Here is a 15,149-nt window from a genome sequence, read left to right as displayed (position 1 = left end):
ACTCGGGAGGCTGAGGCAGTAGGATCGCTGAGCCCTGGAGATTGAGGTTGCTGTGAGCCAGGCTGATGCCACGGCACTCACTCTAGCCTGGGCAACAAAATGAGACTCTGTCTCAAAAAAAAAAAAAAAAAGCTGGCTCTGAGAATGGTTTTAAAGAACTAAAGCAGGCTGGTCTGAGTGCAATGGTGTTTACAACAGCCAGTTGCAGATTTCTTTGTTCTGTCTCCACTCCCACTGTTTCACTTGACTAGCCTTTAAAAGAAAAGGGGGTGGGGGCGCAAAGCAGTAATACTCTGATGGCAGTGGCTATATTGCACAAAGGAATTGACTCTTTTTTTTTGAGACAGAGTCTCACTTTTGTTGCCCAGGCTAGAGTGAGTGCCGTGGCGTCAGCCTAGCTCACAGCAACCTCAAACTCCTGGGCTCAAACGATCCTCCTGCCTCAGCCTCCCAAGTAGCTGGGACTACAGGCATGTGCCACCATGCCCGGCTAGTTTTTTGTATATATATTTTTAGTTGGTCAATTAATTTCTTTCTATTTTTAGTAGAGACGGGGTCTCGCTCAGGATGGTTTCGAACTCCCAACCTCGAGCAATCCGCCCACCTCGGCCTCCCAGAGTGCTAGGATTACAGGCGTGAGCCACGGCGCCCGGCCAGGAATTGACTCTTCTAGAATGATGCTTCTTACAAAACACCTCAAATTTTACTCATGGTACAAAAGTATTTAATAAGCAATATATCAGTACAGAAAAACACATAGTTCATAGCTCATCCTTTAAAACCAGAGTACCCAGCGTAAAGTCAGTACAGATTCTTATTTTTACTTTAAAAAAAAAATCAAGGGTACACATCAGAATTGAACTACTATGTTTTTTCTTCTATCTAGAGATGTGATATACATGTTTTCTGACACGTAATATTCTACCAAACATTGCATTAAACCAAAGCAGACAGATGACCAGCAAAGCTGTTTACTACCTCCTACTCATGCATGCTGAGCTAGACTGGTGGAACACCATCTTGGTAGGAGAGATTTTGACAGGAAGAAGAAATTAGGAGTCCCTACTTACCCCAACAGAAAACCTAACAAACTGGTTTATATGGAAAGGATTTTCAGCAAACATGCACAAACACATTTAACATGCTATTAAGAACAGGATATCTTTGAGTCAATTTCCAGCACACAGCATACATTCATCAGAGCACAGTAAAAGAAGAATGAATGCCAACATAGAAAGCATTTGTGCCTTCATAGCACGAACAACTAAGCACACAGCATATAATACTTTGATCTTTAAGTGGGTAATCATGGAAGTTCCAAGATCACGTCCACTAGGTTAGCCTGAGTATTTCATCTATAAAAATATTTTTTCAAAAATAATGCTTAAGAGACTTCTAGGAACAGTGGGACTACAGTATCAGGACCAGCAGGAGACAGTGATACAGGGACTGCAAATGTTAAGACTAGGGGAGTTGGTTCTACGTAAAGGACATCTCTTTGAGTTGATCCCTACAGCTAGGACAAGCTGTGATCACAGGAGATTTGGAAATCAAGATGGGCAGCTGGCTTGAATAACACCCTAGATAAATACTCAAAAACCCCAATGAAGGTGAAGGACTGAAATTTTGACCTATGTGAAAAAGAGCTCTGAGTGTACAAAAACAAGTTCATGCAAAGTCTACTGGGACAAACAGGGTTGGTCATGGTGGGTTATTCCACACTACTGAGGCGCCAACATGTATGCTGGGGAAGGGCCCCCAAGTGGAATGCCTGACCATGGGCTTGCTCCAGAGGAGTCTGACTCAGAAGCACCTGAGTGAGAGATCTCACTGGGTAGGTTTAATGAATACAAGAAGTTGTTTCAGGATAACCAGGTCCAGGAGGGTTAGGTCATTTTGGTTTTGACCCATCAATAGTTAACATGAATGCAGGATGGAGTCAGTCTTTCTAGGTAAGATGTATTCTGCTGTCATCATTAGCTGAGCCTTTTGGACTCTTGGGCCTGTGACATCCAGAATGATCCCATTCATTGGCTGCACGTAGGATCTAGTGCCGTAAATTGTTCTGGGAAGTTGGCATAGAAGATGATTTGCACAATGAAGTCACCACTAAACCACTGCTTAAGTCCAGTCCCCGGCCTTCTTTTTCCTACACAAGAAAAGAAACAACCTCAAGAGGCAAGGAATAGAAAGAGTACTGGTTCAGGACCCTGCCTCTGGTATAGGGAAGGCAGAGCTCAGGGTGGGAGTGTGGACAACCAGGGAGGAGTACACAGAAAGGGAAAGGATGTTATTTTGCATTTCTGCTCAATACTGGCTCTGGTCATTAAAATGCAATCTTAAAAATATACCTCTTCACTGGAAAATTTTTTTTTTTTGAGATGGGGGTCTCGTAATGTTGCCCAGGCTGGAATGCAGTGGCTATTCACAGCTGTGATCATAGCACAGTACCTCCTGAGAGCAGCTGGGACTAGAGGCACACACCACCATGCCTAGCACCATTTTTCTTATAAACAGCCTGCATTATAAGAAAGGCAAAGCAGAATGAGACCTGCTTTTTGATTTTTTTCCTTCTGATTATTTAGGAACCCTACAATTGAACTGGGGGTCTGTTTCATCAAAACATGAAAAGGTCCCGGCCAAGGTAGAACAGCAGCTCACTCTTCTGATACCTCACCAGCTACTGATATTGGTCAATTTTAAGGGAGAATGAAGGGAAGTAGTTTGCGTTTAATAGTTCTACATGGAACTTTCTAAGTGGTTCAATGTAGCTAAATAAACAGGCAGTAGTAACTTACTGCTCTGTAGTCCAGAAACATTTCTTTAAAAGCCAGAAAATCTGTAAATGTGAGCAGCATGTCAAATATGTCACCAGCCACTTCATCCTTATGGTGCCTGCAAAAGGAAAGGATGGCTATTTCATGAATGAATGATGCAACAGGCTCTTCAAGATTTCATTCAAAGGTTTTGAGAGCTTCCCACCCAGGACCTACCAACAAGTGCTCACACTTGGGGTGGGGTGGGGGGAAGGAGGGCCTTTGGTTCACACTAGGGAAGACGGCGAATAAAAGGTTAAAAAAAAATACAGTCTAGCTCCACTCACTGTAACGTCGTTGTGAAAGCCGCCATGTTAAATCCGGGAATGCGCTCTAGCAGCTGTTCTTCAATATACTTTTCTACCAGAGAAATCTACAACAGTGGAGAGAATCTTGGTGAGACCACACTTTGGGAAAACAAGACTTCTTTTCAGAGAGGCCATCCTCCAGCCCCTCATAAACATTTCCTGAGGTCCTGGTCTATGTCCCAGGCTCTATGCTGAGTGGTAAGGACACCAAAGAGGACCAAAACACAGCTCCTGTGCTGGACAGGCACTCGGCCTGGCGTGGGAGAGAGGCATTTGCAGGTAATCATGCTGCGGCAGGACAGAGTTGTACACAGGTGCAGACAGAGCGCAGCAGGGCTTTTCCGTGCCCAATTCCCAGTGCGGGGGGAAATAAGTGGGGGGTTTTGCTTCCTGGGCAGATGGCACCTGTGCAAACAACCTACAAAAAACCATACACTCAGAAGGAGTCACAGTTTCCTTCTGGGTGGGTTTCATCATTTATGCTGTGCTTCTGTGTTAAGAAAATAAAGTCCAGGAGGCTCAAACCTATTATGAGATAGATAAGATAATCCTAGGAGGCTGCAAGAGGCCTCAGGGTATATAGTGTAGAGACCCAGCAGTGATGACTTGAGGTTTCTGGGTTCCCGTCTTGGTTTTTGCACCAACTAGTGGAAAGCTAGTGATCTTGGTCACAATTTTCTTTTCTTTCTTTCTTTCTTTTGAGACAGAGTCTCGCTTTGTTGCCCAGGCTAGAGCGAGTGCCATGGTGTCAGCCTAGCTCACAGCAACCCCAAACTCCTGGGCTCAAGCGATCCTCCTGCCTCAGCCTCCCAAGTAGCTGGGACTACAGGCATGCGCCACCATGCCCGGCTAATTTTTTCTATATATATTAGTTGGCTAATTAATTTCTTTCTATTTATAGTAGAGACGGGGTCTCACTCTTGCTCAGGCTGGTTTCAAACTCCTGACCTCAAGCAATCTGCCCGCCTTGGCCTCCCAGAGTGCTAGAATTACAGGCGTGAGCCACCGCACCCAGCCATCACAATTTTCTTTTACTTAACAGTCACGTGTACCTTACTAGATTATATAGAAGAAAGAAATAGTATGTGAAAGCAAAAGGTCTTTCAAAACCATGCAAATGCAAGGTATTGCATGTATTGAAATTGAAAGCAGAATTATGGTAGAGCCTTAAAATAAAATAAAATACTTCCTGTATTTTATCATTTTTTTAGAGATGGGGTGCAGAGGGTGTCTCACTATGTGGCCCAGGCTGGTCTGAGCTCAAATGATTCTCCAGCCTCGGCCTCTTGAGTAGCTGGGACTAAACGCCTGCGCCATTAGTGCCTATTTCAAACTTCTTTTAAATAAGAAATTGATGAGCTCATTCAATAGTTGCCTGAAAATCTTTTGGAAAACAGCCCCAAGAGCTGTATGGAGCAAAAGGAACCAAACCAGATTTTATTTAGAATTCCTGGCAGTGTATTGCTGGTATATTTCAAAATACAGCAAAATTTCCATATCTTTTGATTCTAAATCTTAAAGAAAACCTAATCTCCTAGTAGGAGAAATACAAATCCACTTACATATTCATTAAAAATAGGGGTGTAGGTGAGTTTATTCTCTTCTGTGTCTTCAAATTCCTGGTAGTACTTGTCCATGAAATTTCTCTGTAGTATCTGGAACTCATCATCTGAACCACAACAGGGAAAATTTATTCTTTTTAATGGAGACTACAAACCATTATGAATTATAAGTAGGCAAGATCTGTGTTAGCAGTACTGCTTTCTCACAGCCCTGTCTCTAAGAGAGGGAAAGCTGGTGTTTTAAGGGGGTATCTTATAGAACACTGATGCTGAAATAGACCAATCCAGTCTCTTTTTAAAATTGGGTGAAATATACAAAAAATTTTACCGTTTTAACTATTTTTAATCGTATAGTTCAGTGGCTTCAAGTATATTCACATTGTTGTGCAACCATGACCACCATCCTGCCGTTCATTTTAAATATATCCATACGGGCAGCTTGGGAACTCTATCACATTACTTTTCTGTAAAGAAACAAACTGGTTCTCTCTTATTTTAATGTAATTTCAGCAGCAGTTGTGGAAACAGTATAGTGATTAGAAGTGTGGGGTCTGATAGAGGTTAGCCTGCCTGGGTTCAAATCCCACCTCAGCCACCTACTAGCCGTGTGACCTTGGATAAGTTACTTAATTTCTCTAAACCCCTATTTCTTCATCTGCCAAATGAGGATGATTTATAGTACCTATCATACAGGACTGCCAGGTGGAATTTAAATGAGAATTCATGTAGAAACTATTGTAGTTCATAGTGAACCCTTAATAAATGTTAGGGTACTGAATAGAATTATTATGCCTAAAAATAAAAGGAAAGGTTCAAAAAGTACCCGGGCCTTGGGATAAATACCCTGGGCTTACAGAAGGCTCATCTCTCACAGCATAACAGGCAAAAGAACTCAATAAATTCTTTAGTATTCCCCAGAAATCCTCAAATCCACACGGCACAAGAACTTAACAGCGAAACATCTATATTCAGGAATTAAGGGCATGAACCTTTATGGGATCTGAACTTGGTCAAAGATTTTCAGGCTAAACTAGATTAAGCTACACAGCCAGTAACACTAAATAACAGTATTCTTTTCCTCATTCTCACAAAACTTGAAGTCAACAGACAGAATTTTCTCAAATTCAAGTTTTCCCCTCCTACATGTTTGTCTTAAACCTTTGAGACTGGTTACTGCTTGTCTGTTATTTAGCAGGATTTATGGATGAAAATATGAATCCATGAATAACAATTCAAAACCCAGGAAAATACACAACCAGCTGAAGTTTGGCACCTTGTTTTCTTCATGGACATATGTGCTTATGGTTATGGTTTTATGGGATGAAAATGATAAGACTATCTAAAAAACAAAATTACCCTTACCCTACATATCAAATAAAGTAGGTCATTATTTCCTGAAGGTTTGCCAAGAGCTCCATACTTCTAGGTGTCCCATTACCTGAATAAGTCCCTTCCAGACTCCTGAACGTATGGTTATTGTTTTACAGAGTATTGGGCTGTTTGTTTGTGAGACAGACTGAAGTAAGGCTTACTTAATACGACATTGTGCTACATTAAAAACTGCATGCAGCTTGGTATTTTCTGTTTTTAAAATCTCCAAAATGATTTCAATGTCCTTAAAAGCTTACCCATGATAATGTCCTCCAAATAGCCAACCACGGCATCAAATTCTGCATCAGAGGCGGACGAACTGCAAAATATTGTCTGCATTAGGTGCTGTTTCAAATAATTCGTTTTTAAAAAAATTTTCGTGATGGATATTTTCAAACGTGCACAAAAAAGAGCAACATGAACTTCCCATCGGCTAGCTTCAACAATTAAGAATGATTACTATCTAGCAATTCCAAACAGAAGAAAACACACTTTACATATCTGTGACATGAACGTTGAAGGTGATGGCTCCATTTTCGCAAAACCTGATGACACCATGAACTACAAAAGGGACCAATGAAGGGAGCAAAGGCTGGTGTCGGACATCTCCAGGCTTCTCCGCACTTATTTCCTGCGGGATCTACTCACCGCATCTTTGCTATCGCCCCACACCTATCTGCTTGTGTGCATGAACCCCGCGCAGGCGGAGTGCTGGCCGGGAGGGTAATTTGCGCAGCGGTCCCCGCTGGGGGCGGACGGTGGAGGGTTCCCCGACGCGCGCCCAGGCCCGGGCGGCTCCAGCGCGCCAGGTTTTGCCGCCGGCTGAGGGGTGGGGGATGGGGGCAGTGGATTGTGATGGAGGTGCCCATAAACGGGTCACTCCCGTCAACCCGGCGGCCTCAGAAGCCGCAAGACGGAGCCTTGGCGGTTCCCCGCCCCGGCCCCCTCAGGACACGGTTTTACAGGTCTGGGCCGAGGCCGAGGCCGTGCGCCTACTGCCCCGGGCCCTGGCGGCGTCACTCACAAGGACAGCGCGAAGCTCTCTTCTTCTACGGCGTCCATCGTCGCCGCCGCCCCCACCCGCGCGGGCGAGCCGGCCAGGTGGGCTCCTACCCCGCCCGCGGCCCGGGACCCGGCCCAGCCTCCGCTCTGCTCCACAAGGCCCCGGCCCGCATCGAGGGCACGGCGGTCAGCCGGCCGGGAGGGACGTCGCCGCCCCGGCCCGCTCACCGCCCTGCCGGCTCAGCGCCTGCGCGCGAGGCCCGACCCCGCTCCCCGGCTCCCCGGCTGCGGCCGCGCGCCGGCCGGGCCTCTACGCCGCGCCAGCCGCCGCGCCCTCGGAGCAGACGTCCGTTACCGACTGCGGGGAGCCGCGCCCCGCCCCCCGTCACCATGGCCACCGCAACCCCTTCCGCTTTTGCCCCGCCCTGGCGTCGGGCAAGGCGCGCCTGTGATTGGCTGCCGACCGCACGCGGGGCGGCGGGAGAGGAAGTCGGGAAAGCGAGAGAAAGTCGGCGGGATGCTGGGCCTGGCTATGCGGGCAGTGGCTCTCTGGAATGTTCCTTCAATGCGTAGGGACGAAATCTCGTTCGCCCCCACTTTATGGGTGAAGGAACAGAAGCCAGGAACCTCACTTTCCTCACGTAGCAAGTTGAGGATCAATTGTTTCGCGAAGATTAAGTAGTTTAAGGCACGTTTTAAGAGTCCTGTAAATTGCCAAGTCGCTTGAGAGCCAGTCTGTTTATCCCTTGAACCCCACGCGGAAGGAAAGCCCCACCGGAGGAAGTGGATATCTTGTAATTTACATTATAACCAAGATTATTCCTTGGCTAATTATCCAAAATAAAAGTTGACAGAACCACTTTGAGCAACGCAATCAGAAATCAGATAACTTTGCTCCTGGAAAAGTCCATTCCAAAGCTGCCAAATTTTGAAAAAGGATTCCTTAGAGCTGATCTCTCTTGAACCACTAAGCATTCTGTTTGGTTGCATACTACCTTTTGGCTAATTGTGTGGCATATGACTAGAGGGGTTTAAAGTATGAACTGAGGGTCAGATAGCTAATCTGAGTGGATTAGCATTTATCTTTAAGTGGACATATAGTATCTGTGGGATCTGGAACTAAAGATGGTTACAAAGACACAGTTGTATCCAGGGTGACATCAATTCTGAGTTACTCTATTGAGCACCAGGTGGAGGACAGGTATTTAAAAGGGTTTGCTGAATTAGTGGACCGAGTTCTGTTTGGTTAAGCACTGTTCACACAGTTAACAGCAAACAGCAAATTTGTTCATGACCTACTTTATATGCCACACTTATTTGTGGACTAAATGGACTGGCCCACCTTTCCTAAATCATTTATGAGGTCAGAGTGGAGGAGGAATAAAACTTGATTTCATCTGTTCTGGTTATCTATTGTTGATACAAAACACATGAAAATTTTGTGGTTTTAAACAATTATTTTGCTCACTAAATTGCAGCTTGGGCAGGGCTTGGCAGGGACAGCTAATCTCTGTTCCATTTGGTATCAGCTGGGGCAGCTGGACTGGAGCTAGAGGAACCTCTTAGAAGTTCACTCACGTGCCTGGCAAATTAGTGTTGGCTCTTGGCTGGGAGCTCAGTCATGGATGTTGGCCAGAGAACTGGGGGTCTCAGTTCCTCTCCATGTAGGTCTTCCCCAGGATTCTTGGGTTTTCTCACACCATGGTGGCTGGGTCCAAGAGCGAGTATTTCAAGAGACAGGAAGTGGAAGCTGGCAATCTCTTAAAGGCCTGGTACTGGAAACTGGCACAGTATAGCTTCCACTCTATCCTACTGATCAAGCAGACACAGAGCCACCCAGATTTAAGGAGAGGGGACATAAACTTCATTTCTTGTTTCTCCTTTTTTTTTTTATTTCGGCATATTATGGGGGTACAGATTTTAAGGTTTCAATAAATGCCCATTCCCCATTCATTTCTTTTTTTTTTTTTTTTGAGACAGAGTCTCACTTTGTTGCCTAGGCTAGAGTGAGTGCCGTGGCGTCAGCCTAGCTCACAGCAACCTCAGACTCCTGGGCTCAAGCGATCCTTCTGTCTCAGCCTCCCAAGTAGCTGGGACTACAGGTATGCGCCACCATGCCCGGCTACCTCGAGCAATCCGCCCGCCTCGGCCTCCCAGAGAGCTAGGATTACAGGCGTGAGCCACCGCGCCCGGCCCCCATTCATTTCTTGATGGGAGAAATATCAAAGAAACTGTGGCCAAATTTTAATCAGTTTACTCAGTTTCAGGACCTGGCTCAAGGATCAAATGGGGATAAAATAGGTACCTACTTAATGAGGCATGTGCCAGATACTGTGCTAAACATTTATAAATACATTCTCTCATTTTCAAATATTTGAAGCTGAGAAAAAAACTGCTATGAGATAGGTATTATCTTCATTTTACAGACTAGGAAACCAAGGCTTAGTGACACCTAGGTCTAGTCCTACTCCAAAGAGCCTATTTCAACCATCATGCTATAAGTCCCTAATCCCTGGGTTGTTAAACCACACTCCTAGAAATCACAACATGATGTTTTCTGTTGAAAATAGAATGGTAGGCTAGGCGCGGTGGCTCACGCCTGTAATCCTAGCACTCTGGAGGCTGAGGCAGGCGGATTGCTCGAGGTCAGGAGTTTGAAACCACCCTGAGCAAGAGCGAGACCCTGTCTCTACTATAAATAGAAAGAAATTAATTGGCCAAGTAATATATATAGAAAAAATTAGCCGGGCATGGTGGTGCATGCCTGTAGTCCCAACTACTTGGGAGGCTGAGGCAGCAGGATTGCTTGAGCCCAGGAGTCTGAGGTTGCTGTGAGCTAGGCTGATGCACGGCACTCACTCTAGCCTGGGCAACAAAGCAAGACTCCTGTCTCAAAAAAAAAAAAAAAGAAAATTTTCCCACTTGTAGAAAACTTAAAAAAAATTGACTTGAATATACTAAATGATGGTTTTCCATTAATAATTTTCTAAATCCTTTGTGGATTAGCATTACGAATTAATCTAAGTGAAGTGGGGCATGGTGGCTCATGCATATATAATCATAGCACTTTGGGAGGCCTAGGCAGAAGGATTGCTTGAGGCCAGGAGTTTGAGACCAGCCTGAGCAACACAGCAAGACCCCCTACTCTACAAAAAAGAGAAAAAATTTTTTTCTGAGTGAATAAATAGTAAAAGATGAATGATGGGCAATCTTGGAAAGAGCTGCTCTTAGGTGGAGTTTGTTTTCATGGTACATAGTCAAGATGGTTGAAACTCATGGAAAAGTAATTTTCTGCTGGTGAAATTGTTTCTATTTCTGTGATTGAATCATTTCCTGGCACTGTGACTTTCTCCTGCTCTAAATCATTCAAAAAGGTGGCAATTCACTAGAAAAACTTTTTTGGCTGGAATCCTGCATTTCCCCAATGTAATCAGTGGGAAAATGCCATTATTTTTTGTTTTTCCCTGGTAACAACCTATTAGCAGTGAAAGTCTAGCTTTTAATTTTTCTTAAAATGATTATAATTCTGTACAGAATATGGATGTACTATTTACTGTCTTCCACATATCTTGCTAACCCTTACTTTTTTCTTTTATGGGGAGCACGTCTTTCCCTTTGAAGTAGCTCCATGACTACAACTCTACTTCCATCCTGGGTGATTTAATAATTTTAATATTGAAGTCTTTTTGTTTTATAGTTTGGAAGTTAAGAAGTGCAAAAGTAGACCAGGGCGAGAGGATGATTTGAGCTCAGGAGTTTGAGACCAGCCTAAGCAAGAGTGAGACCCCATCTCTACAAAACAATAGGGATATCAGCTGGGCATGGCAGTGCAGGCCTATAGTCCCAGCTACTTGGGAGGCTGAGGTAGGAGGAGCCCAGGAGTTTGAGGTTGCAGTGACTTAAAATGGCACTACTGTACTCCAGCCAGGATGACAAAGCAAGACTGTTTCAAAAAAAAAAGAATTGGTAAAGTGAATCATTTTAGGAATAAAGTTCAAAGGTAGGTTTTTAGAAAGTTGTTAGGCTCCTGCATCCCTTTGACAACTGGCAGATTATCTATTGATTCCATCTATTTTTCTTAATCTTTACTGAATTTAAAGACCACCTTCACCTCTCAGCTGGACTACTTCAAAGTTTCCTTACTGGTCTATTTCCATTTTTTGCTTATCCTCTATCCCCACTCCATCCCTCCATTCCATTCTCCAAATGGAAGCCAGAGCCATTTTTTAGAATTATTTATCAAGGTACTTACTTCTATGCCTAAACTCCTTTGGCTTTCTACTGCATTTAGTATAAAATACAAAATCCTTAACATGACCTTCATGAGCAGTCCCTTGACCTCCCCAGCACTGAAGCATATTATTTTAAGCCACTTGCTTCTTATTTTACTAGTTATAGGGGCCTTCCATCAGGTCCCAAAGCCCACTGAGCTCCTTTCCTCCTTACTTATGGTCTTTGGCTGTAATGTTCACCTAGCTAACGGATCCTAGAAGCTTGTCCTCAGTCTCTCTCCCTGGCTATGTGCTACTTTCCTACTTCCTCCTTTAAGTTTTATTAATGTCACTTCCTCAGTGAAGTTTCCTCTGACACCCCCCATCCCCCACCCATCTAAACTAGTATGCTCATTCTCTCTAGGAACCTATTCTTTTCCTTCAGGGCACTAACAATTTGTTACAACGAGCACAAATATATTGTCTTCTCCCCACTACCAGACCCATGCTCCACAAACAGATGTTTTGTACACCACATAGGCACAATGCCCTGCACAAATAAAAATTTGCTGGATAAATAAGTGATTAACTTTCTTCTTAATTCTAATACTTGATTTTCTTATACCCTGAAAAGTAGCCCGTAAAATTTGAGAGTATAATGTCTTGGAATCTTAGTAGCAGGCATCAATGAAAGCTGTGAGATCTTAGTCAAAAAAGGCAACAGATGTTTTATTCTTCAATGCAAATTACTGTATTCACCACAAGCTAAAGAAGAGGACATATCTCTCTATATATTTATATATATTTTTGGATTTATGGAAGACCAAAGACATGGGAGAAAATCCAGCACCCAACATGTACAGCCAGTAAGGAAATCAGCTCTGTAATAGGACAGGTTTAATGAACTACAAACAAGAAAGGGTGGGAAAGGAAGAAAAAAATGTGCATTGAGCTTAAGACACTGTAAAACTCAGAAGACATATTTACTATTCAAGTATAAACTCTGTAAGGACTTGGCATAAATTGAAAGGCAGCTGCTGAGGTACACCATTATAAAATAAGTTCTATGAATTTACAATTCTACCTTCCAATTTTCTGGGAGAAAAAACCAAACTCTTGAAGGTCTTCACCAGAGACCCTGAGAGGGATTAACACTTTTGATGAAGACATAGTCACAATTCATGATTGAATTTACTATTCAAAAACATGTATTTATTTTAAACAATAGGAATACGTGTTCTCAGACTGTCCTCTAGAGTTTTAGAGACTATTAATTCAAGAGTTTCAAAGTATATTACTTCCAAAACAATACTGATTAAAAAAATTTTTTTAAACAAAAAACCTGATTTGATGGTACCTTAAAAATACCCTAAATACCAATTTTCTCCAGTCTAACATTGTAATTTATGAATTCCTCCTGCATTGGTAAAACAGGTTTTTCCTCACAAAATGTGGGTACTGAAATTGGATAAAAACACCATGAATGTGAAAATACTACCAATTTTCTGAAGTTAAAAAAAAAACTAGAATGTTCTTTGGAATCACAGAAATATCAAAAAATTTGGGTTTTTTTCTACAGTCTGTGCACCTTCTTTCAGGTTCTCCATGTTGCTTGTAGTACTGACCTGTGTGATTCTAAGTTTATTGATTCAAGTCTTGCAGTACAATATCCATGCTTAACGTACTGGTGTCTCTCTGACCAGTGGGGAGTTATGCTTAACCCAGAAACACTGTCATTTACTTTTCCACAAAGACTTCTGCCCCAAATAAAAACTTTAGAATATGACACAAAACATCCTGTGTTAAAACAATCAAATGAACCAACATGGAGAATTCCAGCGTGGTTTCAGCATTCAGGAGGGCACGGTCTCCTACTGTTTTTCATGGAAGTACCACAGGCCTGGCTGCTGGCATTCAGCTTTCCTTGGCCTTAAAAGGAATTTCTCAGGGCTGGCAAGTTGGATTAGATTCTAAGAGAATTTTGTCTTTGTCAAACTACCATTTTTAGCATAAAATCTGGCCATGGCTATAAGTTTCAATGTGCATACAACTGATTAGAGATGGTTTCTTTCTTTGTTTTTCTTTTCAACATTGGCTGGAATTGAGTAGAAATAAGTCCATGATGCCTCTTCACATGTGTCATGAAATATGAGAAATCTGTCTGACTCTAGACACTATTTCTTTACGACACAATGGGCAGGTCTCCAGCTGCAAGGCACAATCCATGCACAGGTCACTGAGGAGAAACACATAAAAGCCAATCAAGTTAATGCTTCAAAAGGTCAAATTCTGACTACTTGCCAACTAAATTTAAAACGTTAACACATTAATTGAAAGGGTAATAATTATACATGGTTAAAAAAAATGAAGTAAATATATAAATAAAAAATATATCTTCCTCCTATTTCTAATCCTCAATCTTCTTTCCTCTGAGGAACAAGTAAAATGTTCATTTGTATTCTTCCAGAAAATCTATATGTATATAGGATATACATACGGATGTGTGTATGTACGTAGGGATACAATGCTATTTTTTCCCAGACAGCTAGCCATTGTCCCAGAATCACTTACCAAATAGTCCATCTTTCACCAGATTTGACTCAATGCTTTTATGATATATTAAATTTTCACTTATTTTCATATCATTTAATAATTTTCATTATTAAATTTTCATTTTTAGTTAAATTTTATTTCTGGGCTTCTAGTCTGTTCCATTGTCATTCCTGTCATATAGTACTGGGACCAAACTATTAACATTTAATATATTTTAGGATATGGTAGGACTCTCTATAACTCGTATTTTTCAGAATTTTCTTGCCTCAAACTTTTAAATTAGCATGTCTAGTTCAGGGGTGGAGAGGAAATCACCCCACTTTTATGTGGATCAAACTAGAGTTTAGAGAAAACTGTCACTTTTACAATACCAAGAGGTCTTCCTATCCAATAACAGATTCATTTATTCAAGTTTTCTATTACATTCCATGATTAAAAGTTTTCTTCAAAGCCGGGTGCGGTCGGTGGCTCACACCTGTAATCCTAGCACTCTGGGAGGCTGAGGCAGGTGGATCGCTCAAGGTCAGGAGTTCGAAACCAGCCTGAGCAAGAGCGAGACATTGTCTCTACTAAAACAGAAAGAAATTAATTGGCCTACTAAAAATATATAGAAAAAATTAGCTGGGCATGGTGGCGCATGCCTGTAGTCCTAGCTACTGGGGAGGCTGAGACAGTAGGATCGCTTGGGCCTAGGAGTTTAAGGTTGCTGTGAGCTAAGCTGATGCCATGGTACTCACTCTAGCCTGGGCAACAAAGTGAGACTCTTTCTCAAAAAATAAAAATAAAAAATGAAAGTTTTCTTCATATAGGCTCCACATATATCTTTGTATATATTCTTCAATAGCTTGTTTTTTATTTAAAACAACTGTAGAAGGGGTCTTGAATTATATGTTCTAATTGGCTGCTATTTACACGTATAGCTAGAAGAGCTACCGATTTTTGTATATTTTGGTGACAGCAGGTATCCTTGTCTTTACCCCAACATCTTTTGCTGTGATCCTGCGCATAACCATTAAATAGATGCTAGCATTTGGTTGAGATATATGTTGTTTTTTTTTTTGAGACAGAGTCTCACTTTTTTGCCCAGGCTAGAATGAGTGCCGTGGCGTCAGCCTAGCTCACAGCAACCGCAATCTCCTGGGCTCAAGCGATCCTGCTGCCTCAGCCTTCTGAGTAGCAGGGACTACAGGCATGCGCCACCATGCCCGGCTAATTTTTTTCTTTTGTATATATATTTTTAGTTGGTCAATTAATTTCTTTCTATTTTTAGTAGAGACGGGGTCTCACTCAGGCTGGTTTCGAACTTCCAACCTTGAGCAATCCGCC

General features: G+C 42.6%; 2 protein-coding genes across 7 annotated transcripts in view; both read right to left on the bottom strand.

Annotated features, from left to right (window-relative positions):
• Positions 1-701: 701 nt before the first annotated feature.
• Positions 702-7,447, bottom strand: ARL2BP (ARF like GTPase 2 binding protein). 3 transcript variants are annotated; one of them, XM_012751430.3, is made up of 6 exons: positions 7,082-7,447; positions 6,315-6,376; positions 4,687-4,793; positions 3,104-3,189; positions 2,799-2,895; positions 702-2,149 (listed from the first exon to the last, which is right to left on the bottom strand). In XM_012751430.3, exons 1-6 carry the CDS (start codon positions 7,117-7,119, stop codon positions 2,048-2,050), a joined length of 492 nt encoding a protein of 163 aa, XP_012606884.1. In that variant the 5' UTR covers positions 7,120-7,447; the 3' UTR covers positions 702-2,047. The 3 variants fall into 3 exon arrangements, with proteins under 3 accessions (XP_012606884.1, XP_012606882.1, XP_012606883.1); XM_012751428.3 differs by lacking the exon at positions 7,082-7,447 and adding an exon at positions 6,706-7,031; XM_012751429.3 differs by lacking the exons at positions 2,799-2,895; positions 7,082-7,447 and adding an exon at positions 6,706-7,042 and having other exon boundaries at positions 1,939-2,149.
• A 4,527-nt stretch (positions 7,448-11,974) lies between these two features.
• The window catches only part of RSPRY1 (ring finger and SPRY domain containing 1), a 45,056-nt gene continuing 41,881 nt past the window's right edge, over positions 11,975-15,149 (bottom strand). For all 4 annotated transcript variants that reach the window (XM_075995662.1, XM_075995663.1, XM_012751431.3 and 1 more), the window contains one exon: positions 11,975-13,506. In XM_075995662.1, the coding sequence (XP_075851777.1) occupies positions 13,410-13,506 (97 nt within the window). In that variant the 3' untranslated portion in view covers positions 11,975-13,409. The remainder of the gene's footprint in view (positions 13,507-15,149) is intronic.

Source organism: Microcebus murinus, chromosome 20 (genome assembly GCF_040939455.1).
Source record: "Microcebus murinus isolate Inina chromosome 20, M.murinus_Inina_mat1.0, whole genome shotgun sequence".
NCBI classification, from domain to species: Eukaryota; Metazoa; Chordata; class Mammalia; order Primates; family Cheirogaleidae; genus Microcebus; species Microcebus murinus.
This window is presented reverse-complemented; position numbering and strand designations above follow the sequence as displayed.

Excerpts from the sequence above, each read along its gene's own strand:
- ARL2BP (XM_012751428.3), bottom strand. The coding sequence starts at position 6,926 with ATGGGCACCTCCATCACAATCCACTGCCCCCATCCCCCACCCCTCAGC. Across the intron at positions 6,377-6,705 it reads GGGGCGATAGCAAAGATGCG|TTCGTCCGCCTCTGATGCAG; the intron begins GTGAGTAGATCC and ends AATATTTTGCAG. Across the intron at positions 3,190-4,686 it reads CCCCTATTTTTAATGAATAT|ATTTCTCTGGTAGAAAAGTA; the intron begins GTAAGTGGATTT and ends CCACTGTTGTAG.